At 37.4% G+C, this 27,661-nt stretch overlaps 2 protein-coding genes across 4 annotated transcripts; both read left to right on the forward strand.

Annotated features, from left to right (window-relative positions):
- The first annotated feature begins 800 nt into the window (after positions 1 to 800).
- LOC142985189 (major facilitator superfamily domain-containing protein 6) lies at positions 801 to 19,789 on the forward strand. Its single transcript, XM_076133209.1, has 10 exons — positions 801 to 1,238; positions 10,801 to 10,946; positions 12,143 to 12,689; positions 13,310 to 13,494; positions 14,266 to 14,402; positions 15,115 to 15,230; positions 16,205 to 16,323; positions 17,148 to 17,274; positions 17,748 to 17,894; positions 18,321 to 19,789. The coding sequence occupies exons 1-10, from the start codon at positions 1,175 to 1,177 to the stop codon at positions 18,446 to 18,448; spliced, it is 1,716 nt and encodes a 571-aa protein (XP_075989324.1). The 5' UTR covers positions 801 to 1,174; the 3' UTR covers positions 18,449 to 19,789.
- A 356-nt stretch (positions 19,790 to 20,145) lies between these two features.
- On the forward strand, positions 20,146 to 26,946 carry LOC142985184 (uncharacterized). 3 transcript variants are annotated; one of them, XM_076133198.1, is made up of 9 exons: positions 20,146 to 20,342; positions 20,676 to 20,722; positions 21,348 to 21,596; positions 22,109 to 22,342; positions 22,688 to 22,855; positions 23,526 to 23,690; positions 23,987 to 24,150; positions 26,021 to 26,113; positions 26,382 to 26,946. In XM_076133198.1, exons 1-9 carry the CDS (start codon positions 20,294 to 20,296, stop codon positions 26,434 to 26,436), a joined length of 1,224 nt encoding a protein of 407 aa, XP_075989313.1. In that variant the 5' UTR covers positions 20,146 to 20,293; the 3' UTR covers positions 26,437 to 26,946. The 3 variants fall into 3 exon arrangements, with proteins under 3 accessions (XP_075989313.1, XP_075989314.1, XP_075989315.1); XM_076133199.1 differs by having other exon boundaries at positions 23,529 to 23,690; XM_076133200.1 differs by lacking the exon at positions 20,676 to 20,722 and having other exon boundaries at positions 20,248 to 20,342.
- The last annotated feature ends 715 nt before the right edge of the window (positions 26,947 to 27,661 follow it).

A 27,661-nucleotide genomic window follows, 5' to 3' on the forward strand; every position in this document is an offset into this window, starting at 1 on the left:
GAACTCTGCACATTAAATTTTGTACAAAGTCTAGTCACTTCATTTATTTAAATTGATTGGCATGAAAGCGAGATACTTTGGCGCCATAATCCATTAGAGAAAAAGAGACAACAAATTGCTTTTTTTTATATTGACAGTTGTTTTGCAATATTGCCAATTTATTGATAATCGCCCTGAACTATACGTAAAAATGAATCACTTGTAATTTAAAATTATGTGCTACAAAATAACCAGTTGCTTATCTCTTTAGGTTTTTATCACGTGAAAGCAACATGTGCGGGGATTAAGCGTATAAAGATAAATATTTTATGACATATGGGTTTCTTATGCTTAAGAATGCTGGCTTTTTATAACATCTGTTTATTATGACTGTAAAAATAATACAATTGACTTAATATAGTGATCTTAGTAACCATTTCTTGGATAGTAAATAGTAGATAACAGCAATAGACGTTTAATATTACCACTTATGATGTAAAATTAAACACAAAAACGATTGGTAACAGCATACAAATATGTTTACATCTTTTAACCATCGTGCTCAGATTGTATCGCAATTTTATCTATTGTTATTTAGTTCACTGTGAAAGTATCTACCTGACGTCCTAGGAATTTGTTTCTGTTCCTTTCATTAGAGAGAGATAGATATAGTCCCAAAAGAGGCTGGAACTCAAAATGACTCAAATGAACACAAAAAATCAAATAGCGTCTTTGCATGACAAACGTTATTGTACATTTCAATGTAATGAAATTATTTAAGTTTAGGTTAATTTAAGTAGCAATACTGGCAATACCAGTCAGCTGAGCAAACGTAGCAAACGTCACATTTATTATGACAGTATAATGTTGTTGAAAATAATCTTGTGTTGGTCGTGTGGCGATAAAACGTACATTAAACTCTGTACAGAGCGTTGCGTTTATACATGCAAAGAATAAATAAGAATTCCTTTGTTTGCCGTTAATTTGTGGTGTTGTTCTTCATAAATATTCGTGTTTTAAAATTAGATTAATACGCAAGCAGTGAACGTAACTAAAAGAAAGTTTGTAAACCAGTTTTGAACAAAAAAAATGCTCCTGTTACGGTGCGTTGAACTTTATCAAGTGAATCTATAGGCTGAATAGAATATTCAGTGTGTCTGATAAATATTAAAAAGTTAAAAGTGATTTTTTAAAAATGAAATTGAAAATAGACAAAGGACTTGTGCCTATAAAGTTGCACTTTTTCTTTTTTTTCGCTGGTAAGTGTTTTTTTTTTTAATTTATTTACGATTCTTGTTTGGCAAAATTCAATAGATATGGCTGATTATCTCAGGATATTATTTTATAATGATATGATAATTTTATTCTATACTTTATTCTAGCATTAATAAAATATTGTAATCATTAAGATAAATGTAGTGTTGTAAATTGAGAACTGATTAAAAAAAAATTGAGGTATACTGTCAATTTACAATAGAAAAAAAAAAGATTTTTGTTTAATATTCATTCAAATTTAAATAGCTATGTTATAAATGATGTCATTTGTCCCACTGCTGGGCAAAGATCTTCTAAAACATAAAGAAAGAGGCAACCCCTTTTCTTTTACTTAACAAACATGCCAAAGTGCAGCTTGAGGATTTTGTATTTCATAAAGAACTGTGTTAACTCTCAAACATGCAAGGTTGCATCACAATGTTTTCCTTCACTGTTATAACAAGTGATCATTATTTATAATCACTTGGGATAGTCATTGGAGTGTTGCTTTATAGTCTGACTCTCAACAGCTTCTATAGAATGCCGATTCTATTTCGCTATCTATGCTTTTATTGTAGAAATCTTGTAGACATTTGTAATACTTTTACTAAGGGTCTTCTGGCAAGGGCTTAAGTCCACTACGTTGATTAAGTGCGGGCTGGGGACGTTGAATACCTCCAAGAACTATTTGGCATGCATTTTACTGAACAATTTACTTAGATATTCTAATTAATTTTATATAAAAAATTGATGAAAATAAACAGAAAAAAACACTTTGTTAGTTCAAGAAAGTACACTTAATATTTTAAAAGTAAAATGCGTACAAAATGGTTGCCAGTTTTAATTTAGTGTGAAGAGAAAGTGATAATATAAACAGTGATAATATAAACAACAAGTATACTATACTCATCTGAGAAAGATAATAATATCTTATTAGAAAGGAGGTCATACAAAAAAAATAAGAAATTATTAACTGGCTGCACCACTCTCAGAAAGTGTGTAATGATCATTTTGAAAAATAAAGTAGCCTGTATTAATTTCATTCTCTGTCTTGAGCCATTCTCATACAAAATTTGAGTAGGTGTCAGAAATACTTGCACAGCTCACCCGACAAACATTGTTTTGCCAAATAAATTTAAAAAAATAGTGTCACTTAGGAGTATGAAAAATAGATGTTGGCTGATTCTCAGACCTACTCAATATGCTCACAAAATATCATGAGAATCGGTCAAGCCGTTTCGGAGGAGTATGGTAACGAAAACTGTGACGCGAGAATTTTGTATATTAGATAAGAAATTATGAAGTACCAATATAATAAGTTATTTTACAAAAACCTTTTCAACTTTTACACATTAACCTTTTGAATCACTCTATCTATAAAAAAACCGCATCAAATTCAGTTGCATAGTTTTAAAGATCTAAACATGATAAAGTCCTAGCCAATGCTACGGCTACGGTGGTCAGTTTCATTGAAACTGGCCACTGGATCTAAACATAGATATAATTGGGACAGACAGAGGAAAGCAACTTTGTTTTATACTAAGTGAAGTAGTCATTTCTTGAGCGTATTTTATCTAATATTGAATTAATGCAATACTTTTATCAGAGTGTCTGTTGATAAATAATGATAATAATATTTCTTTATTATTTAGGTGAAATAACGTGTTTCGCTATAATAAGAGCAGTAAGAAACCTTTCCCGTGTAAATCCCATTCCCTCGGGAACTCCGGGATAAAAAATAGCTTATGTGTGATTCTGGGTTTTCAGCTACCTATATACCAAATTTCATCGTAATCAGTTCAGAAGTATTTGTGTGAAAGAGTAACAAACATACATACATACATACATACATAGGCATACATACTCACAAACTTTCGCATTTATAATATTAGTAAGATATTGATACATAAAAACATACCTTATTCCCATAGGGGTGGACAGAGATTTAATAACGTCACTTGGTACGATCCTTACAAACTTCTCTTGCTTCATTCACATACATACATGTTGTCATACAGTAACGAGTACTAAGTTATACGTGAATTATAAATAATGATCACTTGTTATAACGGTGAAGGAAAACATCGTGATGAATGACATGTCTGACAGTTGTTTAACACAGCTCTTGAAGGTATACAAAGTCCTTAACACGCACTTGGCCAGCGTGGAGGACTCAAGGCCTCATTTCCTTATTCAGTAAAGAGCCCTTCGCCAAGCCGTGGGACAGTAATGCGTTAGTTAAAAAACCGGTCAAGTGAGAGTTACACTTGTCCACGAAGGGAACCCTTATATATAGAAATAGCTGACCCGCGCAACTTCGCTTGCGTCACTTCAGAATGGGCCAAAATTTTCCTCGTTTTGTAATATTTTTTATTGCTACTCTGCTCCTATAGGTCGTAGCGTAATGTTATATAGCCTTCCTCGATAAATGGGCTATCTAACAGTGAAATAATTTTTCAAATCGGATCAGTAGTTCCTGATTACCGCGTTCAAACAAACAAACCAACTCTTCAGCTTAATAATATTAGTATTAGTATAGATGTATTGTAAGCCCAAAACTTAAAAATGTCTCAACTTTCATTTATTGAATTTATTAGTTGTTGTTATTAATAAAAAGAGCAGCGATAGCCGAGTGGTATAAGTTGACTCCTCCTCGGTTCGAACCCGAGGCAACACACCAATGACTTTTCGAAGTTATGTGTGTATTAGAAATAATTATCACATGCTCCAACGGTGAAGGAAAACTTCGTGAGGAAACCTTGCATGCCTAAAAATTTGTTTAAAACATTGAGGGCATGCAAAGTCCCCAACCCGCACTTGGCCAGCGTGGTGGACTTAAGGCCTAACTCCTCCCTCATTACGGGAGGAGACCCTTGCCCAGCAGTGGGACATTAATGGGTTAAATTTATTTATTTATTTATTGTTATTAATTGGAAGAAAGGTATGGCTAGTTGATTAGCTATGGTACTCTAAAAACATCTCATTTTGCAGTACGGTTCGTTCCGCTGTCGCAAATGTAAATGTTTATTTAAGATGAGAGTATTACGACTGGTTTACAGCTCAATAAAACTGAAACAGTATCTTTGAAGCTTTATGATAATGACTGTTATGACTTGATATTTAGGTACTTGAAGGATTAGAATTATTACAAGAATAGCTCGCGATTTCGTTCGAACCCGAGACTTTATGACCTACTATTTTTTTTTAATAACCCATATCTGTCCCACTGCAGGGCAAGGGTCTCCTCCCAAACGATGGGGGAGGGGTTAGGCCTTGAGTCCACCACGCTGGCCAAGTGCGGGTTGGGGACTTTGCATGCCCTCAATAAATGTATTAAACAAATTTTAGGCATGCAAGGTTTCCTCACAATGTTTTAATGTACTATTTTTATGTACCTATAACTTACATGTTTAGTATAAATATACTGTTAATGTAAGGCGGTAATAAATAAATAAATATATGTATAGTTTCTTGTAGCATCGGCGATCGGCGTTTTAGAATATCCCCATATAAATCGACTCGGAATCGGCTAATGCCGGTTAAAAAAACCTTTATATCTGCGAATTAAGGGTGTTATTAATACCTTTCAGACGCTCAGACGACGCGTCGCAACGGCTGAACGGCGTTTTGCCAAAGAGTGATACGCACTCGGCTTAAACCGATTTCGCGTCGATAAATGTGGGGAGACCCTTACCCCCGGTTTCTGAGTACATTTAACGGTAGTATATCTATTTCAATAGCGTTTTTTTTAAATGAGTTTTAACGCTATTGAGGTCGTATTATTAGTAGTTTACATTCAGTAGTATATCGCACCAGGAAATATGTATACGTTTATGATCAAGCACTTAATTTATCGTTGGTACCTTTCAAACGTCAACCAATACTACTACATTGGTATACTCATATTTAAGTACCTAAAATCATTAAAGTTTAGTAATTAGCTCTTACGCCCCTATTATACGCTGTTGAATAGATAAACTATCGCTAAATGTACTCAAAAAACCGGGGGTTATTAGTGTGTGAAACTAGTACTTAAGTTCTTGAACGTGTAGTTGACCGCAGAGGGGGGCAGACAAGGGGGGAAGAGAGGAGGGTAAGATATAGTACTATGATTCTCTTATACAATGTATGTAAAATGACAGTCTATTTATAGAAATTGCAATTGACAAGTTCTAGGAATTTAAATGAAGCAAAACTAGTTTGTAGTTTGACTAACAACTTGCTAATTGACTGTTAACGAAAAATTATTAAACTTGTATTGTGTGATTGAGTAACAGACAGAGTTACTTTCGCATTTATAATATTAGGTCGGAGAAAAAGTCTTTTCGCATTATAGTATGTATGAACTTGTAATAAAATCTTCAAGAATCACAAATGAGTACACGGTTCATTAGGTTTCCTTTAGCTCGTGAGGTAGACAAATATCGAGCTTTATTGCGTAGAGAAAAGATTTTATTACAAGTTCATACATACTATAATGCGAAAAGACTTTTTCCCCGACCTAATATTAGGACTATGGATGAAGGCGGATATGACGTCACAAGTCGATAGTCCCCAAACGTTTGACTGTCAAGGACTCTTCTCTCCCACATACTAACTACTTGATTATATAATATCGGTCGAGAGTACTCTAGAGGCACTCCATCTAGTTAACAGCTGCCCCTGTCAAAAGAGTTTATATACTAACTAGCTGTTCCCCGCGTCTTCGTCTGCTCGGTTTGTAACTGACAATCTATACTAATATTATAAAGCTGAAGAGTTTGTTTATTCGAACTTGCTAATCTCAGGAACTACTGGTCCGATTTGGAAAATTCTTTCAGTGTTAGATAGCCCATTTATCGAGGAAGGTTATAGGCTATATATCATCACTCTACGACCAATAGGAGCAGAGTACCAGTGAAAAATGTTACAAAAACGGGGAATATTATGATTCTCTTATGTGACGCAAGCGAAGTTGCGCGGGTCAGCTAGTAGAAATTATATACAAACTAGCTGACCCGGCAAACGTTGCTTTGCCATATAAAAAAATAGTGTCACTTAGGTGTATGAGAAATAAATGTTGGCCGATTCAATTCAGACCTAATCAATATGCTCACAAAATTTCATGAGAATCGGTCAAGCCGTTTCGGAGGAGTATGGCAACGAAAACTGTGACGCGAGAATTTTATATATTAGACTTTCATCCCCTATTTTTAGGCGTTCATAGCCAGTTGCGCTCACCGGTTGGGAAACGATCTGTTAAGCAACCGTTTGCGCGGTCATTGTATAGATGGGTGACCGCATAGTGGAATTTGAACTGGGCGTTTCCGTGCTTCGGAAGGCACGTAAAAAGTCGGTACCGGTTGTTAAGCCATGTCAAAGGTCTTTCAGGCGGCTTGAACAACTTTGACAATAGGTTTACCACTAACCAACCAATAGATAGAAAGATTTTATCCCCTTAGGAGTGGAATTGATCAAAATCCTTTCTTAGCGGATGTCTACGTCGTAACATCTACCTGCATGCCATATTTCAGTCCGATCCGTCCAGTGGTTTGTGCTGTGCGTTGATAGATCACTATGTCAGTCAGTCAGTCCGTCACATTTGAGTGTTGTATATATAGATTAACTGTAAATGATGAGGAGCTCGTGGCTCAAAGCGAAATGATATTAGGCAGGCATATGACGGAAATTACGTCGCGGAACTGTCACATGTAACAACATCCTATTTTCTGTGAAGAATTCCTCAGAAACTGCCGTTAGGAGGAGTTAGGAAGTTGAGATCGTCGCTCCAGCGCCTTACCTCTTACTGGTCGTGTCGGTTTAGGCATCAAACCGGACTATGAGAGTAACCGGGCAATAAAACAAGTCGCCGTAGCAGAATATCAACAGAAGGATAGTTTCGTTACTGAGTGACTGACAGGCTGACTGATGGACAACGCACAGTCGAAACTACTGAGCGTACAAACTTGACATTTGCTATGAACATTCCTTAGAAAGTGTAGAGGAGCACTAAGAGAGGATTGTTTAAAATTCCTCACGGGCAAAGCCGTGGGTGAAAAGATAATTCTTTATATCGTGTCTTTTATTCTTCCAAATTATGTTAGGAAATTATAAAATAAATTGTTATACAATATTTATCTAGAGTTTATCATATAACACTGTTTTATCAGTCTTATATGAGTATGGCCATAATTTAAATGGTTCATAATCCTGGTTGTAAAACCGTCTGCATTGTAGTGGGTATTTCCAAACATCACGCTGTGTTCACATGGAGACTGGCAGACATTTTATGTAGGTATCAGTGATAGCCGAGTGGTATAAGTTGGACCTCCCACGCAAGTGGTCGCAGGTTCGAATCCGAGGCAACACACCAATGACTTTTCCAAGTTATGTGTGTATTAGAAATAATTATCACTTGCTCTAACGGTAAAGGTAAACATCGTGAGGAAACCTTGCATGCCTAAAATTTGTTTAATACATTTATTGAGGCATGCAAAGTCCCCAACCCGCACTTGGCCAGCGTGGTGGACTCAAGGCCTAACCCCCCCTTCTTTTGGGAGGAGACCCTTGCACTGCATTGGGACAGTAATGCAAAATGTACCTCAGAAACCGGAGGTTAAAGAACTACTAACTACTCTCAGACATGCACGATTTCATCACGATGTTTTCCCTCACAATGATGACAAGTGATCATCCATAATTCCATACTTAATATTATAAATTCGAAAGTTACTCTGTCTGTCTGTTACTCAATCACGCCTAAACTACTGGACCAATTTGCATGAAATTTGGTATGGATATATTTTGATACCAAAAGGAGAAGAGTACCAGTAATTAATATTACAAAAAAGGGGAAAAATTTCACCCATTCTCTCTTATTGGACGCAAGCGAAGTTGCGCGGGTCAGCTAGTTATTTATAATACACACATCACTTGGAAAAGTCATTGGTTAGTTGCCTATATTTTGAACACTCGACCAATATAATAAAATAACTTATATACCACTCGGCTATCACTAATTTGAAAATATCTTACTAATAAACGTGTTGTAAGCTGTGATTAGTTATACAGTGTTCACTTACAATCAATGTTGTAACTGTATATGAGTGAAGACAACACACTGTATAACTAATTAGGGCTTACAACATGTTTATTATTAAAACAGTAAAGATATAATATAATGAGGATGTTTTTACACAAATTTTTCCTCAAATTTCAAAGAAAATATACCCGTATTTATTAAGGTACTTTTCATTTAAATCCTACTAATATTATAAATGCGAAAGTCTGTATGGATGTTTGTTACTCTTTCACGCGAATACTACTGAAGCGATTACGATGAAATTTGGTATGTAGGTAGCTGAAGACCTAGAATAACACATAGGCTTTTATCCCGGAGTTCCCGAGGGATCGGGATTTACACGGGAAGGGTTTCCACGCGGACGAACTCGCGGGCGGCCTCTAGTAGCCATAGAAATAAGGAACTTCTTTTGTCTTATTATAAACAACATGGAATATTTTGTAACAAGGCACGTGGAAGCAAAAAGGTTTTTAATCCCTTGGTATATAATGGCTTCATTTGTAAAAGGAAAGGTCACACAGTAAATTTATGTAAAGAAAATCATTTACCCCCGGCTTCTGAATACATTTAGCGGTAGTTTATCTATTCAATAGCGTTAAAACTCATATAAAAAAACGCTATTGAATAAATAAACTACCGCTAAATGTACCTCAGAAACCGGGGGTTGGTGATAGCCGAGTGGTATAATTTGGTACCCCCACTCAAGTGGTTGCAGGTTCGAACTCGAGGCAACACACCAATGACTTTACCAAGTTATGTGTGTATTAGAAATAATTATCACTTGTTCAAACAGCCGCGCGGATCGATCAGTCAGGTTAAGCTTTGCCGAGGTTGTTCTGTGGATGGGTGACCATATTATACATATCGAGTTCCTCCATGTTTCGGAAGGCGCGTTAAATTGTGGCGTGATCATTTTCAAAGATTATTTACAGTCGTTAACAGTAGTCAGAAGCTTGAAAGTCTGACAACCAGTCTTACTTAGTATCATGTTATAACCCAGGTAACTGTGTTGTGGAGGTCAGATAGACAGTCGCTACATGTAAAACACTGGTATTCAGCTGCATCCGGTGAGACTGGAAGCCGACTCCAACATAGTTGGAAGAAAGACTAGACTGATTAATTAATTGTATATAGGTACTAGCTTTTACCCGCGACTTCGTCCGCCACCTGAATTTCCCCATGAGAATGCGTCATTTTCCCGGGATGAAAAATAGCCTATGTCCTTTCTCGGGTATCAAAATATCTCTATACCAAATTTCATGCAAATTGGTTCAGTAGTTTAGGCGTGATTGTGTAACAGACAAACAGAGTTAATTTCGCATTTATAATATTAGTATGGATGTGGAGTAACAAAGAAATAAACCAAATTCTCTGAGTACACTGTACCTATCATTTTCTCGTATATTTCTAAGAAATTCGCTAAGCGAAATCTCATGTGAAATCAAGGAAAATCACTGAAAGCTCTTCACCAATGTTATTTTAAATATACTTGTGAATAAATAATACGATTGTGAGAAGGCTTAGTAACAACAGTCACGGATCAATATAATAATATGAGGTTAAGCAACGCTTGCCGAGGTTGTTCTGTGGACGACGTTAGTGTTTTAAAAGACAACTCTCGCACTAAAAATTGCTCTTGTGCCGCGGGCACTTTTACAAACATACAAACAACGGACACAAAGTACGACCGGACCCGAAAAAACTATTTGTGGTTCGATTGAATAATATAATTGTTCCGGGTGGGAATCGAACCCACAAATAAATATTTTGTGACAACTCACACACGGTCATTTGATTCCAAACTAAGCAGAGCTTGTACTGTAACCAAATAACTGATAAACATACTTATATACTTCTAAGTACATACTTATATAGATACATTAACAACCAGGCTCAAAACAAATACTCGTGCTCATCACACAATTTTTTGTCCCGGGTGGGATTCGAACTACTCGCGGCGCTACGGTTATTGCTGCGAGGTGACCACGTTAACCACTGCGACGGGATACGGTTAGACGGGTAGTTTTAATGGTAGCGGCGTGGCGACCTAAACGGCGTCACGGAGGGAGTAAAGTAATATTATATCGTCGGTTTAATAGAAGAACTACCTAAATGACTCAATAATTGAAGTTTAGAGAAATTCGCGATTTCGGTTCTGTTTTTTTGCCACTATTTTTGATATCCCTAACAAAAGGAGAACATTTTTAATGTCAACAGTTTTATATGCTTTAGGCATGTTTGCTCTTAATTTTATAATAGATCAATCAAATTTCCTTAATGAACCAAAAATATTATAAAAATCAAAAACCAAGTTATCCATTTCTACAAAAATGGCCGTAATTTTAGATTGGGTTAAAATATAGGAATATTTGTTAGACCAAAAGATGCGGATATTTTGGGGATGACAAAAATGGTATAGGGTCAATTTGGCCAAAATCAGAGTTCTACTATTATTCCGACGATATGTAGTGAGGGTTAAAAATAACGTGTTTTCTTTTTGTCCCCAGCACTCGGGCCGATCCTCCCTCAGATCAATGTGTTCGGCCGTCAGCTCGGCGTCTCCCCATCCGTCATGGGAATGGTGACCGCAGTCCTGCCCCTGCTGTGGGCCGCTGCTAAACCATTGTTCGGATATGTCGTGGATTTCTGGCCGGTAAGTGTCGTTTAACATTAAATTTTATTGACCGTTTAGAGTTTATATTGTAACGAATAAAAATATATTAAAACTAGCTTTTACCCGCGACTTCGTCCGCCACCTGAATTTTCCCATGGGAATGCGTCATTTTCCCGGGGTAGCCTATGTCCTTTCTCGGGTATCAAAATATCTCTATACCTAATTTCATGCAAATTGGTTCAGTAGTTTAGGCGTGATTGAGTAGCAGACAGACAGGCAGAGTTACTTTCACATTAAATTTATAATATTAAGTACTAGCTGACCCGCGCAACTTCGCTTGCGTCACATAAGAGAGAATGGGTCATAATTTTCCACGTTTTTGTAACACTTTTTTACTGTTACTCTGCTCCTATTGGTCGTAGCGTGATGATATAAAATATACTTTTTTTTTCACGAAAAATATTCTTAAAATTATTTATATCTCTTAATATAACGAAGTCGCTAAGTCGCTAAGGCATATCCGCCATTAAAACAGTTGCCATGACAACGGAACTTTGTTAATTTAATGTAATTATAATATTGATTATTCGCGACTTCGTTCGCCACCTGAATTTTCCCGGGAAATGCGTCATTTTCCCGGGGTAAAAAGTAGCCTATGTCCTTTCTCGGGTATCAAAATATCTCCATACCAAATTTCATGCAAATTGGTTCAGTAGTTTAGGCGTGATTGAGTAGCAGACAGACAGACAGACAGACAGACAGACAGACAGACAGACAGAGCTACTTTCGCATTTATATTATTAGTATGGATGGATAACGTGCCTGGTTTATGGCTCACCCCCTATTAGATGGGGCTTATAATGTAAATGTATATAGCACGTGAAATCTTTATAGAATGCAGTAATGCATTTGTACGAAAATAAAACGTACTTATATTCTGTTTACATCTTGAGGAAAACATGTTAAAATGTTATTCAGTTATTTATAAATAATCAGGTGAAGGACCTTATTATATACTAGCTTTTGCCCGCGACTTCGTCCGCATGGTTTGTGACTTATGACAGAATTTTCATACAAACTTTCATCCCCTATTTTATCCCCTTGGGGGTAGAATTGATCGAAATCCTTTCTTAGCGGGATGCCTACGTTATTACATCTACCTGCATGCCATAATACAAAACATACAATTTATTATATTTTTTGTATTAATTTATGTTTTTTTTTCTAATTTTCAGGCACACAGAAAACTAGTCTTCATGTTATTAATCACAGTAATGTCGGGCTCCTACTGTTGTCTATGGTTCCTACCTATGCCAGACCCAGAAACAATCGACTCAAAACTAGAATCGATACATCGACTAAACGACACAGTCTATCTAAAACAATACAACAACAACACTATTTTAGAAAAATACAACTGTCACTGGAACTGCTCTATGGTCGGTGACTTTGACGTTTATCTGTCAAATACGTCATACATAAACACGGTGTACATAGACAACGAAGTTTACAATTCTTCTTGTGAGATATTGTCTATGGATTTTTACGATTTGAAAAGTGGAGAAATAATTTGTGCTCCGAAAGACGGTTGCGATTTGATGTGCTATGAACACGATAGGACGGAAAGGAGTTTGGATAATGTGACAGAGAGTGTTGCTATAGAGAAAAAACATTTTTATATGACGGCCGCTTTTTGGGCTTTCGTCGTATTAATGTGTGTCGGTACTGTGGCTTTTAATGTGGCTAATTGTATCGGAGATGCGGTCTGCTTTGATGTTTTGGGTAAGTTAATTATTATTGAAGTAAAATACTGTTATTAATAGCGTATTATTGTCCCACTGCTGGGCGATGGCAAGAGGTTGCGGGTTCGAACCCGAGGCAACACACCAATAACTTTTCCAAGTGATGTGCGTATTAGAAATAATTACCACTTGTTCCAACGGTGAAGGAAAACATACGCAACCTTGCATGTCTGAGAGTTCTTTAGAACAGTTCTTGAACAATATGTAAGTACTCTCCAACCCGCACTTGGCCAGCGTGGTGGACTCAAGGCCTAACCCCTCCCTCATTACGGAAGAAGACCCTTGCCCAGCAGTGGGATATTAATGGGTTAAATTGCACGTATGGCACAGTGGTTAAAGCGGTCGCCTCGCCGAAATAACCGTAGCGCCGTGTGTAGTGGATTCGAATCCCATCTGGGACTAATTTGTATGATGAGCGCGAGTATCTGTTCTGAGCCTGATTGTTAATTTATGTATATAAGTATGTATATACAAGTATATGAGTATGTTTATCAGTTATCTGGTTACAGTACCAGCTCTGCTTAGTTTGGAATCGAATGACCGTGTGTGGGTTGGCCAATGACGATATTTTATTTATTAAATTTATTATTTGTCTTGTAGGTCCCGATCGTGGTTCTAAATATGGTGCCCAGCGTGCCTGGGGTACTGCTGGGTACGGTATGACGGCGCTGCTCGGCGGCTGGCTCATAGACAGCGTCTCCGACGGTTACAAGGACTTTACGCCGGCTTTCATCATCGTCATAGTTGCTACTATTGTGGACCTTATCAGCTGTAGAGCGCTTACGGTGAGTAGCGACATCTAGTAGGGAAATGTTTTAGAAGTTGTAATGCCATCTAGTGACAAAAGTGTTAAGTTACTTGGTGTCAAAGTTAGTAGTGACATCTAGCGGGGAAATTATTAGCATTAAGTCATCGCGCTACTAGTGCCATCTAGTAACTAGGGGATATATATTGTGGATAGTGACATCTAGCGGGAGATTATTGAAATACGGAGAATAATAAACGTGCGAACTACGCGATAACCCAAAAAATTAAATGAATGTGACAATGTACAAGTGCGAGCAAGAGACAGTTCGATACAATGACGTGACTCAGTTCGCACGTTTGAAATGGCCCGAGTATAAAGTCAAAGTCAAAGATTCTTTATTTCATAAACTTTGACAAGTATTTGAAATCCTCAAAATATTTTATCTACCACCGTTTCGGAAAAGCTGTTGCTCGTGAGAAGAAACGGCAAGAAACTCACGGCTTGCTCTTTTTAAAAGTCAATATTTCCAAATTAATAACAATGTCATATTAATGAAATATAACAAATTAATAACAATGTCATAATAAATTAATAACAATGTCATAATATCAAATTGTAATAAGTACATTATTTTGAAATAGACTTGGTAGAAGCAGCACAGTCCCAAGCTTTGTTATCATCTAAATAATCTTTAATAGTATAATATCCCTTACGACATAAATTACTTTTAACTAATAACTTAACTTATAGTAGTGGAATATTAAACTTAAAATATAATTGTGCCATAAATTGTATTATTTAATAACAGCTACCTTCTCTATCAAGTCCTGAAGACTCAGGGAAGGCGCTGATGGAAGTCCTGAAGATTCCTAAAGTAATGGTGTTCATCACATTCGCGGTCGTCGCCGGGACCTTCGATAGTTTTATTATTTATTATATGTTTTGGTTAGTATAGAAATACTTTTTATTTTATACTTATTAAAGACAACTCCCGCACTAATTGCTCTTGTGTCGCGGGGGACTTTTACAAATATACAAACAACGGACACAAAGTACAATCAGACACGAAACAATTATCGCCATTTTGTTAGTCGAATTAAACTTTCGAAAATTCCTATAGGGGTTACTTTATGAAAAAATATCATATAATCACGGGTTTTTAACTCTATGCTAAATGTAACTGAAATCACATTTAGTGATATAGCTATATGAATTAAACTATACTTTTAAAAATACGAAAATTTGCGTCGATGTATTAGGTCGGGGAAAAAGTCTTTTCGCATTATAGTATGTATGAACTTGTAATAAAATCTCTTTGGCTTCAAGAATCACAAATGAGTACACGGTTCATTAGGTTTCTTTCAGTGAGCTCGTGAGGTACCCAAATATCGAGCTTTTTTGTGTAGAGAAGAGATTTTATTACAAGTTCATACATACTATAATGCGAAAAGACTTTTTCCCAGACCTAATATATTTGTTACTTTTATATCCAAAAACTTTTGAACGGATATTTATGAAATTTACATTTAAATACAATGTCACTAAATAACCTACTGTTTTTTGTCCAATAACATAACTAAAGCCTAATATAAGCTTATACACACATAACTTTGAAAGAATACAGTATTTCCAAGCTAATAATAATTATTTTTTATAGGTTTTTAGAGGAGCTAGCAGAGACAACCGGCCATACAGCCAAGATCAAACTAATAGAGGGCGTTGTAGTCGCAGCAGAGTCGTTCATCGGAGAACTATTGTTTTTCTTCTTTTCTGGTTAGTATTGTTTATTAATAATAGCCACCTTTCCACACACACAGTATCGCACTACCTTTTTTTTTCGAAGGTAAAAATCCTTTTGGGTACCCGAATTTCCTGGGGGAAAAACCCGGGTTATGTGGTGCTGCCACTAAAAACCACCCCGGTAACCTTCTTTGATGTTTGGATGTAGGAGCTCTGGGACCTTGAAAACACACCAGTGCCCCCCACATACATCTTGCCTTACTGAGACTCAACCCGGAGAGAGCTTGTGCCTTTCTCCTCTACTCCGTTTGATAGGTGACACCCTCGGTTACTTAGGGTGCCACTAATAGATCCCGGACCGCAGTATCGCACGTTCCTAGTACGGTACAGTATAACGCTAGTGCTCTGAGAGAGCGATGTTGTTCGCGGGCGCGGGGAGTGAGCGCGGCGAGGGGACTTTGCTTTCCCCTTACACGCGCGGTGTGTCAGCTAATAGCCGGCTGACTTCGACCACTACTGATCCTTTGTATCATCCCCTCCTTTGCGTACTCTAGACCTTGGGGGGCAGAGCAAAACAGCTCTTAGCTTGGTAACGGGGCCGGTAAATGGCTATAAGCTCGCCCCCTATTACATGGGACTTATTATTTTATTTGTCGTATGGTTAGTGGTCAACCTAGTGTCAAAGTTGTTCAAGCCGCCCGAGAGGCCTTTGACATGGCTTTACGACTGTTATCTTAGAAGATAACAGCCGGGACCGACTTTTAACGTACCCTCCGAAGCACGGAGACGCCCTGCTCAAATACCACTATGCGGTCACCCATCTATGGAATAACCGCGCCAAGGGATGCTTAACCCACAGATCGTTTACCGACCGGTGAGCGCAACTGGCTATGGGCGCCTCGTACATGGGACTAACATTGCATAGCCTAAACGCGGTGTATTTCATGCACTTCTGCCTACATCTTCAGGTATAACAGCCGTGAATATTATGTATGTATGTATTTCAGGTAAAATATTAAAACGTTGGGGCTACGGCACAACGCTCACGGTCTCTCTGTTCTGCTACGGAGTACGGATGCTGCTCATCTCACTGATTAGAAACCCGTGGCATCTCGTGTTTATTGAGGTAAGACTTATGAAAGAATGTTGATTAAAATATCAAATATTTTTTTGAGAACTATGTTGGAGTCGGCTTCCAGTCTCACCGGATGCAGCTGAATACCAGTATTTTACATGAAGTGACTGTCTATCTGACCTCCACAACACAGTTACCTGGGTTATAACACAATACTAAGTAAGACTGGTTATCAGACTTTCAAGCATCTGACTACTGTTAACGACTGTCAAAGATCTTCGAAAATGACAGTCAGGACCCACACTTTAACGTGCCTTTCAGAAACACGGAGGAACTCGATATGTATTTGATTGCACCCATCCACAGAACAAACTCGGCAAGCGTAGCTTTACCTCAGAGATAGATCCGCGCGGCTGTTGTTAACTAAGCCACGAGCTCCTTGATCCTTTTCAAATGTACATACGCTTAAATATTTCCTCTCTTATTCATAAAAATATATGAAGTTATGAAAGGCTTGTAAAGAGTTTTGTTTCTTTCACTCCTTAGCGAAATGAAAAATAGAAAACATATTAGGTCGGTTAAAAAGTCTTTTCGCATATGTATGTATGAACTTGTGATAAAATCTCTTTGGCTTCAAGAATCACAAATGAGTACACGGTTCATTAGGTTTCTTTCAGTGAGCTCGTGATGTACCCAAATATCGAGCTTTTTTGTGTAGAGAAAAGATTTTATTACAAGTTCATACATACTATAATGCGAAAAGACTTTTTCCCCGACCTAATATTATAGTAGTTGTTTAACTGAAATACTTTTATATTGTGTTTATAATTAAGAAATTTTGGTGTTTACGTCATCCTTACTATATTTTCCTACAGGGTATAATGCAAGGGCCGACATACGCGCTGTGTTACTCCACTATCGTGGGCTACGCGGCGCACGTGGCGCCCGAGGGGTACTCCGCCACGGTGCAGGGCATCGTCGCCGGCATGGACGATGGCGTCGGTGAGACATTCGTTCAGTCATTCACTCTGTTATTTAAACAACGACACGTTTATTTACTCAGTTACTAATTTATTCGGTCAATTACGAATTAATTATAATTATTGATTCGATCCATTCCTTCGCTCTATTTATTTTTCATTCATTCAATTACTCTTTAATTCCCTTAGTTCCCAATTGATTGAATGGGTGTGTACATCCATTATATCAATTGCTTCTTCACTTATTCATTCATTCACTCACACATATCCTAATTTATTTATTCATTCACTCAATTATTTCTTCACTTATTCATTAATTAAGTCAATGTCTCTTTCATTCCCTCAATTACTAAATCATTAAATTACTGATTCTTTCACATAATTACTCATTCATTCATTCGCGTATTTCATACTCTACACACATCTTCGTATATAACAACTGTAATATTATACATTATATATTATTTATATTATAATTCTAACATTATATTGCAGGTTTCGCCATAGGCTCACTGGTTGGAGGTCAGCTGTACGCGTGGCTCGGGGGCCGGGGTTCGTTCCGGGTGCTCGCCGCCGTCGCAGTGCTGGGCTCGGCGATACATGCTGTGTTGTTCTATTTAGTTACTAAGTCGGATCGGGAAGGTAAGAGTTATAATATAACTAGCTTTCAGCCCGCGGCTTTGCCCGCGGCGAATTACACTCCCTTCGGAAGGAAATTTACTAAGGAATCTTTATAGCAAATGTCAAGTTTCAAATAACCCTCGGTTCGTGAGTACACTTAGCGGTAGTTTATCTATTCAATAGCGTTTTTTTTGTATGAGTTTTGACGCTATTGAATAGAAAAACTACCGTTATATATTCCTCAGAAACCGGGGCTTAGTCACTCAGTAACGAAAGGTTTCATCACGATGATTTTCCTTCACCGTTGGAACAAGTGATAATTATTTCTTATACACACATAATTTGGAAAAGTCATTGGTGTGTTGTCTTTAAACCCTTCTCAAGCTACCATATTTGCATTTTTTCAAACAAATACAGTAAAATAAATACATTTTCTTTCGTTTTTAGCTGAAAAGAGTACTTCCCAAGATCCAACACCTGAAGCCGAGAAGATGCTGCCAGACCATAGTAGTGCCATCTACCGAGCGACTGTCGTACCACTAACTAATGGTTCAGAAGAAAAAGTTGACAGATAACAAACATAGATGGCGTTGCTTGTATTTTAAGCGCAATTTTTGTGGCTTTAATTTTGAAATATTTTTTATTAAAAACCCTATTTTTAGGGTAAATTGTAATAATATTCATCTTGATCATTTAATATGATATATTCTTTTTGTAAAGATTGTAGTCGTGTATACAAATGATCACGAGGTTTCGGGTTGTATTCCCGGTTCGCGAAAACTGCTATTTGTTTAACAATATTGTCAATAGTAGCTCGGAGTTTAGTAACTTGCCCGGTATATACCAATAGGCCTCCTATTACATGGGACTAACATTGTTAAAGGCAGCCAGTTCAAATACCAATATGTGGTCACCCATCTCTTGAATGACCGTGCCAAGGTTTGCTTAACCCACGGATCGCTTACCAATTGGTGAGCGCAACTGGCTATGAGCGCATTTCAAACACCCTCTGCCAATACCTTCGTGTATAAAAGGCGTGATTTTTTATCACGGGACCAAATATGTAATACGGAAGACAGTTTCTTTTATAAATACATTTTGAAAATAGTTTGAGATAAGAATAACTAAACGCAAATCTTTTTTATCAAAGTATTTACGTAGAAATCTATTTTAATTATTTATTGAAGGCAGGCAAAGTCCCCAACCCGCACTTGGTCAGCGTGGTGGACTCAAGGCCTAACCCCTCCCTCATTACGGGAGGAGACCCTTGCCCAGCAGTGGGACATTAATGGTTTTTTTCTATTCTATATACGTAGTAATACGTATTTTTTTACATTTTTTAAGATATATTTTATAATTATTAATTTTCTTTTATTATTAAATAAGCAATATTGGTGCCATTTTTTGATTGTTTAAAAATTTATATTTTTTTTGTTAAAGAGAATATGAGTTGTATAGAGGTATAAATTTAAGGAAAAATGGTTGTATCTAAAATATATCTGCGAATGCAGACAAAGTCACGGGTATAAGTATGTTAAAATGACTGAATGTTGCCAATGTAAAGAATTGTTATAAAAAACAGGGATTTTGTAAATAATTGTGGTGATTTTTCATGGCGCAGCGGTTAAGGTGGTCGCCACGTCACTACCATTGTCGGCAGGTCGTGGGTTCAATTCCCACACGGAACAATAATTTGTGCGATCCACAAATAGTTGTTTCAGGTCTGGTTGTACTTTGTGTCCGTTGTTTGTATGTTTGTAAAAGTCCAGTCACAAGAGCAATTCTTAGATATGGTATTATGTATGTATTATTTTGCTATATATTTAAGTCTAGTTGCCTGACTACATAGTGGAAATCACCACAATTATTTAATGATTTTTATTATATTGTACAGTTTTAATTAAAATAAATGATATACCTTATTTATTTGTTTTATTATAAAGTATTTAACCTAATTATACTCCCTTAAGTTCATGTTATAATATTCAGCGTATGCTATGCGATATTATAGCGTGGAACGAGCGTTTGACACGCGTCTTGCATACGTTTTCTGGGTGAGCGCTATGCTGTCATAGGCGTGTAAGTGGTTGTTTATGCGTATCCCGTGCGTACTTCCTGCGTTTCTAATACGTGAATCGTATTAACTTGCGTATAATGTGCGTTACATTTGCGTATTACTTACGTTTTACATGCACAACACATTATCCATGAGTAAAACAAACGTTTCTCATGCGTAGGCTGTGCGTTTCTCGTGCGTTGTATGGACGTTTTAATTGCGTTTGCAAGGTTGCGTGTCAAGGTCTTAAACTAGCAATAAAATATTTCTATTACAAATATAATTAGTTATTAACATGAGCTATAAAGTTTACAAATTTAACGAGCGCTTATATAAATGTGAAATTAATTGAGGATGTGAGAAAATGTGTTTAAACGTTGTTAAATATTTATTTTTCATTATATTTTTGAAACGTAAGTTATTATTTTTAATTTTTTTACTCTCTACTGTCCCACTGCTGAGCAATTGTCTCCCGAACGAGGGAAGCGTTAAGCCTTGAGCCCACCACGCTGGCCAAGTGCGAGTAGTCTTGTATAACAACATGTATGTATGTGAATGAAGCAAGTGAAGTTTGTAAGGATCGTACCAAGTGACGTTCTCTGGTCTCTGCCTACGTCTATGGGGAAAAGCGTGATTTTATGTATAAATTGTGCACAGAAAGGCTCTATAATACTCTCTACTGAGTTGCTGGAATATAAACATAATTATAGAACCTGGTAATATTTTAGTTATCTTTCTTATTACAGTGGCACTTTGTCTGACTGGCGGCGAACGATATCAGAGACCTTATATGGTAAATTGTTTAATATTGCAATTTTACTGAAAAACAACAGCAGTCTTCCTTTCATCGTATGGTCAGTGGTCAACCTAGTGTCAAAGTTGTTCAAGCCGAATGCTTTCGATATGGTTTCACGACTGTTATCTTAATTTACAACAAGCGGGACCGACTTTTTTACATTACATTAAAGGTATAGATAGCGCAGTTGTTAAGATACTAGTTTTCAACTTGTGGCTGTTCTCGCAAGTATTTTCACTAACTTTAAAAAGGAATTTCCAAAAATCCTCTCTTAGTGCTCCTCTACACTTATTTAGTAACTAGCGGACCCGACAGACGTTGTCCTGTCTACACGTCTTTAATTTGTAAAAAATAATTGAAAAAACATTGTCCAGCGGACAAAATTGTGAATCTAAAACATTCTCAGATCCCCTTGAACACACACAAAAAATTTCATCAAAATCGGTCCAGTTGTTTAAGAGAAGTTCAGTGACATACACACTTACAGAAGAATTATTGTATATAAAGATATTCATATCAAATATCAAGTTTGTTCGCTCAGTAGTTTCGGCAGTGCGTTGTCCGTCAGTCAGTAACGGAAGAGTTTTATATTCTTAAACAAAGATGTATATTTAATTCAAAGGTGTACATCGTATGGAACATGGACAAATCTCGAGGAGACGAGATGGAGCGAGACACCAGAGCCTTATGTGGTGGGTCTCTCCTCACTCCTAGTTATGCGGTAACCTCGGCCTCTTGTCTACAAGTTAAAGACACTTTATACATGGTCGCCGGGTACAATAAGTATGTGCCAAACGCCTCCAAGAAATATAACGATACGTGTATAAATAGTGGCATTTCTAGACGAAGAATTGTGTTGAAATGTATCTCGGTAAGTTTAATGAATAAATTAATATCATTGGATAAGTCACACACGGTCATTTGATTACAAACTAAGCTGAGCTTGTACTGTAACCAAATAACTGATAAACATACTTATATACTTGTAAATACATAATTATATAGATGAATTGACAATCAGGCTCAGAACAGATACTCGTGCTCATCACACAAATATTAGTCCCGGGTGTGATTGGAACCACACACGGCGCTACGGTTATTCCGGCGAAGTGACCACGTTAACCGAATCGAATCCCATTTGGGACAAATCTTTGTGTGATAACCACGAGTATCTGTTCTGAGCCTGCTTGTCAATGTATCTGTATAAGTATTTATTTAGAAATATATAATTATGTTTATCAGTTATCTGATTACTGTACAAGTTCTGCTTAGTTTAGAATCGGATGACCGTGCGTGAGTTGTCCAAAATCATTAATTTTCCTACAAACTTATTCTAAATTATTGTCCTGCGACGGTAGCCTGACCAGGGAAGTTATTTTTCAGGTGCACAGACAATATTTCGATCGAAATAACATATCTCACTATGAGTTACGGAGCTGGGAGTTCATGTCTGAAGGATTAGCCAAGACAGAGAGACCTTACGATTTCAATGATACATCGTTTTTGAAGTACTGCTCTTATATACCGTCTAAGATAAGTATATACCAAGGAGCTGATGTGCCTTTTGAAACAGATGCGCTGGTCCTGGGTTGGGGGTCTACGAAATATCATCGGCCTGTAAGTATCTACTAACATATTAGGTCGGGAAAAAGTCTTTTCGCATTATAGTGTGTATGAACTTGTAATCTCTTTGGCTTCAAGAATCACAAATGAGTACACGGTTCATTAGGTTTCTTTCAGTGAGCTCGTGAGGTACCCAAATATCGAGTTTTTTGTGTAGGGAAAAGATTTTATTACAAGTTCATACATACTGTAATGGGAAAAGACTTTTTCCCCGACTAATAGTTTCGGGTCTGGTTGTACTTTTGTGTCCGTTGTTTGTATGTTTGTAAAAGTCCCCGCGACACAAGAGCATTCTTAGTACGGGAGTTGTCTTTAAAAAAATATCCTTTTTATTTATAGGAAGGTTATAGATATGACATGAACCAGGAGTATTTAATGGGCATAACTACTAGAGTGATAAATCGCGATACTTGTTGGTTGATGCACAATATAACTCAATCTGGTAGAATTTGTACTCTTGGCAAAGGGGAGACGTCTTTAAAGTCCTGGCGACGAGGCATCAATAAGGTAAGAATAGTATCTTTTATCAATGACTGAAATGTATTAGAAACTAGCAGACCCGCGCAACTTCGCTTGCGTCACATCTATACTAATATTATAAAGCTGAAGAGTTTGTTTGTTTGTTTGTTTGTTTGAACGCGCTAATCTCAGGAACTACTGGTCCGATTTGAAAAATTCTTTCAGTGTTAGATAGCCCATTTATCGAGGAAGGTTATAGGCTATATATCATCACGCTACTACCAATAAGAGCAGAGTACCAGTGAAAAATGTTACAAAAACGGGGAAATTTTTTAACACTTATGTAACGCAAGCGAAGTTGCTCGGGTCGGCTAGTGTATAATGGAGCAGTGATAGCCGAGTGTTATAAGTTGATACCTCCCACGCAAGTGGTTGCAGGTTTGAACCGACGATACACCAATATTCGACTATTCGAAGCCATGTATGTCATGTATAAGAAACAATGATCACTTGATTCAACAGCAAAGGAAAACATCGTGATGCAACCTTGCATGCCTGAGAGTTGTTTATGACAGTTTTTGAAGGTATGCAAAGTCACCAACCCGCACTTGGCCAGCGTGGTGGACTCAAGGCCTAACCCCTCCCTCATTACGGGAGGAGACCCTTGCCCAGCAGTGGGACATTAATGAGTTCAATTTATTATGTATATACGTTTCAGAAGTTAAGTAACGAAACGATGGATTTCCTAGCAATAGATGAAAGAGGCAGTCAGTTTGCAAAGGAACTGTTTGACGTGGACCCTTCAGCGAGGCGCAAGAAAAAAGACAAGAAAATATTCGTATATGATGACACACTTATTGTATATAAGCATGGGTTATGTCAAGTAAGAATATATAATATTATATTGACTGCACGTTTAGCGCAGTGGTTAAAGCGGACGCCTCGCCGCAATAACCGTAGCGCCGCGTGTGGTTCCAATCACACCCGGGACTAATATTTGTGTGATGAGCACGAGTATTTGTTCCAAGCCTGGTTGTTAATTTATTTATATAAGTATGTATTTAGTAGTATATAAGTATGTTTATCAGTTGTCTGGTTAAATTACTATAGTACAAGCTCTGCTTAGTTTGTAATCAAATGACCGTGTGTGAGTTGTCCAATGATTATTTATACTTTCAGAATGACCACGGCGGCCCTTTGATAGTAAAAGTGAATGGTACTGAGTATCTCGCTGGAATAGCCGCCGGCTATTTTGTAGACGACATGTTAGAATGTACGGGACCTTACTGGTTTAGACAACCGTACAGAAGACGGGTCCAATGTGTCATTAGAGCTGATCCTTAGTAAGTATAAGCTTATAGCGCTCACCATCATGGGTTAAGCCACCCTTGGCACGGTTATTTCATAGATAGGTGACCGCATTTATCGCAATATTATAAAGTTAAAGTTTGTTTGAACGCGATAATCTCAGGAACTACGGGTCCGATTAGAAAAAATATTTCAGTGTTAGATAGTCCATTTATCGAGGAAGGTTATAGGCTTTATATCATCACGCTACGACTAATAGGAGCAGAGTACCAGTAAAAAATGTTAGAAAATCGGGGAAAATTTTGACCCATTCTCTCTTATGTGACGCAAGCGAAGTTACGCGTGTCAGCTAGTTCAGATATATTTCTTTAACGCATTTATTGAGGCGCTTAAAGCCAGTTGCGCTCACCGGTCGGTAAACGATCTGTGGGTTAAGCGACCGTTGGCGCGGTCATTCTATAGATGGGTGACCGCATAGTGGTATCTGAACTGGGCGCCTCCGTGCTTCGGACGGCACGTTAAAAGGCGGTCCCGGTTGTTGTCTACTAAGATAACAGTCGTTAAGCCACGTCAAATGCCTTCGGGCTTGAACATCTTTGATACTAGGTTGACCACTAACCATACGACAAACAAACAAACAACTGTGTAATAGAATACTGAAATTAACGCGAACACGCGTTTTACCTTAGAATGCCTGACGTTTCGGCGCAGGTTGCACTCGCCGTGGTCGTAGGCTGACTGGAGCAGCGATGACAGGACTCCGTGACCGACAGACCTTCATATTTTGGTTTCCCCATCCACCTTCACACACTACACTAACCGTATCCCTATTATGAGACCTAATCATTTCAAAACATAGCAAGGTTTTGTAACAGTAATCACTGGATTCCACGTCACGAATGATTTGAAACCGTCTTTCCGATTGAAATTTTTATTTTGCTTGATTTCGATCGCTTCACGAACAAATCTATAATACAAAATTGCTAACGAGTCTAAAACGCGATAAGAATTTTAAGGTTTACGATACCTTATATATTTCTTGATTTAAATCACTTCAATATATAATATAATGGGTTTTTTACACAATGAGAATTAGGTTTAAGGTACCTTATTTGTTAACGCGACGTTTCGATCGAATCACATCGACCGTGGTCACGGGCTGACTGATGTGGCTGCTAAGCGTCGTCTCACTGTCGCGCGAGTTTTTACGCCTACCCGCATTTGGTCTTAACTATTTTTATTTTGAAATATTTTGACATTTTCGGTACACAATACTAACGAAGTGGCCGAAATTAGGTTAACCAAAAATTATTAAACTTGTACTCGTAAAAGGTTCATCTAAAATGCTCAGGGTATGTCATTTTTTTCGTAAATAAATTTAAAATGTAGTTATTACCAACTGAAACATTTTATTAGACACTCATTTGATACCAACGAAAATTCAAAACTGTGATGTCACTACACCGAATTTCTATAATATAATGTGTTTTTGACATTTCATAAAGAGTAGCTGATTTGACTGATAGTCAACAACGCAATTGTCGGTTCGTGTTACATGAGGACTGGTAAAAAATGACGGGACATTTTGTTTCGAAGTCAGTTTTTCATCTATCTATATCTAACTGCAAGTTTGGCGCAGTGGTTAAAGCGGTCACCTCGCCGCAATAACCGTAGCGCCGCGTATGGTGGGTTCGAATTCGACGACGTGCAAATGTTTGTGTGATGAGCACGAGTATTTGTTCTGAGCCTGGATGTTAATGTATCTATATAAGTATATATTTAGGAGTATATAAGTATGTTTATCAGTTATTAGGTTACAGTACAAGCTCTGCTTAGTTTGGAATCAAATGACCGTGTGTGAGTTGTTCAATGATGCTTATTTTTGAAAATCTTATTGCTTTTCAGTTATAGACGCACTGAGGAACCGTGTGATAATGAAGACTGCGACAAATTAGAAAATAAAATGATACACGTAACTGTAAATTGGGACAAAAGCGAGTAAGTACATATTTATATCATCATCAGTCTAGCCTTTCTTCCAACTATGTTGGAGTCGGCTTCCAGTCTCACCGGATGCAGCTGAATAGTAGTATTTCACATGAAGCGACTGTCTATCTGACCTCCACAACACAGTTACCTGGGTTATAACACGATACTAAGTAAGACTGGTTGTCAGACTTTCAAGCTTCTGACTACTGTTAACGACTGTCGAAGATTTATGCAAATGACAGCTGGGACCCTTAATGTATTTATATTTTATTTTTAGGGAGGAATATGATACTCTTAATCAGAATGCAAATGAGGATGACGATAATTATTGACTGAAGCAAGATAGACTTATATAGTTTCTGGATGTCAGGTTTTTTTTATATAATAGCGTTAAAGTTTATATCTCAGGGTAATCCATACTAATATTATAAATGCGAAAGTAACTCTGTCTGTCTGTCTGTTTGCATGAAATTTGGTATGGAGATATTTTGATACCCGAGAAAGGACATAGGCTACTTTTACCCCGGGAAAATGACGCATTTCCCGGGAAAATTCAGGTAGCGAACGAAGTCGCGAATAATATTGATTATTTATTATATTAGTTTGACATTAAATTAACAAAATTCCGTTGTCATGGCAACTGTTTTAATGGCGGATATACCTTAGCGCGACTTCGTTATATTATGAGATATAAATAATTTTAAGAATATTTTTCGCGAAAAAAAAGCATATTTTATATCATCACGCTATGAACGCTATGAATGAGCAGAGAAACAGTAAAAAAGTGTTACAAAAACGTGGAAAATTCTGACCTATTCTCTCTTATGTGACGCAAGCGAAGTTGCGCGGGTCAGCTAGTAAATAATAAGATAAAACTATATTTCAATTACATTATTATAAGATTTAATGTTGTTTTATTTCGGTTTATGGGTTTGATTCCTAAACTAGGTATGTATTTCTTTTTAAAGACTACTCCCGCACTAAGAATTGCTCTTGTGTCGCGGGGACTTTTACAAACATACAAACAACGGACACAAAGCACAACCAGACCCGAAACAATTATTTGTGGGTTGCACAAATAATTGCTCCGTGTGGGAATCGAACCCAGGAACTCCTGCCGCAGTGGAGTTGGCGTAGTGACCTAAACCACTGCGCCACGGAGGCAGTCAAATTATATGGAAATTATATTGTTTTTTCTAAAAAGAGTTCATTTTTAAATGAGTGTCAGAAAGCTTGTGATGTGGAATTTTGATTTGCGTGTCCCCAGCGTGCGGACCGTAAAGATTTGTTCCTTTGTATCTATACTAATATTATAAAGCTGAAGAGTTTGATTGTTTGTTTGAACGCGCTAATCTCAGGAACTATTGGTTCGATTTGAAAAATTCTTTCAGTGTTAGATAGTCCATTTATCGAGGAAGGTTATATGCCATATAACATCACGCTACGGTCATTAGGAGCAGAGTAGCAATAAAAAATGTTACAAAAACGGGGAAAATTTTGACCTATTCCTCTTATGTGACGCAAGCGAAGTTGCGCGGGTCAGCTAGTACATTTCTA

The sequence above is a fragment of the Anticarsia gemmatalis genome, chromosome 29, assembly GCF_050436995.1.
Source record: "Anticarsia gemmatalis isolate Benzon Research Colony breed Stoneville strain chromosome 29, ilAntGemm2 primary, whole genome shotgun sequence".
Taxonomy (NCBI): domain Eukaryota; kingdom Metazoa; phylum Arthropoda; class Insecta; order Lepidoptera; family Erebidae; genus Anticarsia; species Anticarsia gemmatalis.

What these genes read in the sequence shown, in the direction of transcription:
- LOC142985189 (XM_076133209.1), top strand. Translation starts at nt 1,175, where the DNA reads ATGAAATTGAAAATAGACAAAGGACTTGTGCCTATAAAGTTGCACTTT. An exon ending in CTTTTTCTTTTTTTTCGCTG is followed by an intron (nt 1,239 to 10,800) that starts GTAAGTGTTTTT and finishes TTTTGTCCCCAG; the next exon opens with CACTCGGGCCGATCCTCCCT. An exon ending in ATTATTTATTATATGTTTTG is followed by an intron (nt 14,403 to 15,114) that starts GTTAGTATAGAA and finishes TATTTTTTATAG; the next exon opens with GTTTTTAGAGGAGCTAGCAG.
- LOC142985184 (XM_076133198.1), top strand. Translation starts at nt 20,294, where the DNA reads ATGTGTTTAAACGTTGTTAAATATTTATTTTTCATTATATTTTTGAAA. An exon ending in GATATCAGAGACCTTATATG is followed by an intron (nt 20,723 to 21,347) that starts GTAAATTGTTTA and finishes TTTAATTCAAAG; the next exon opens with GTGTACATCGTATGGAACAT. An exon ending in CTACGAAATATCATCGGCCT is followed by an intron (nt 22,343 to 22,687) that starts GTAAGTATCTAC and finishes TTTTATTTATAG; the next exon opens with GAAGGTTATAGATATGACAT.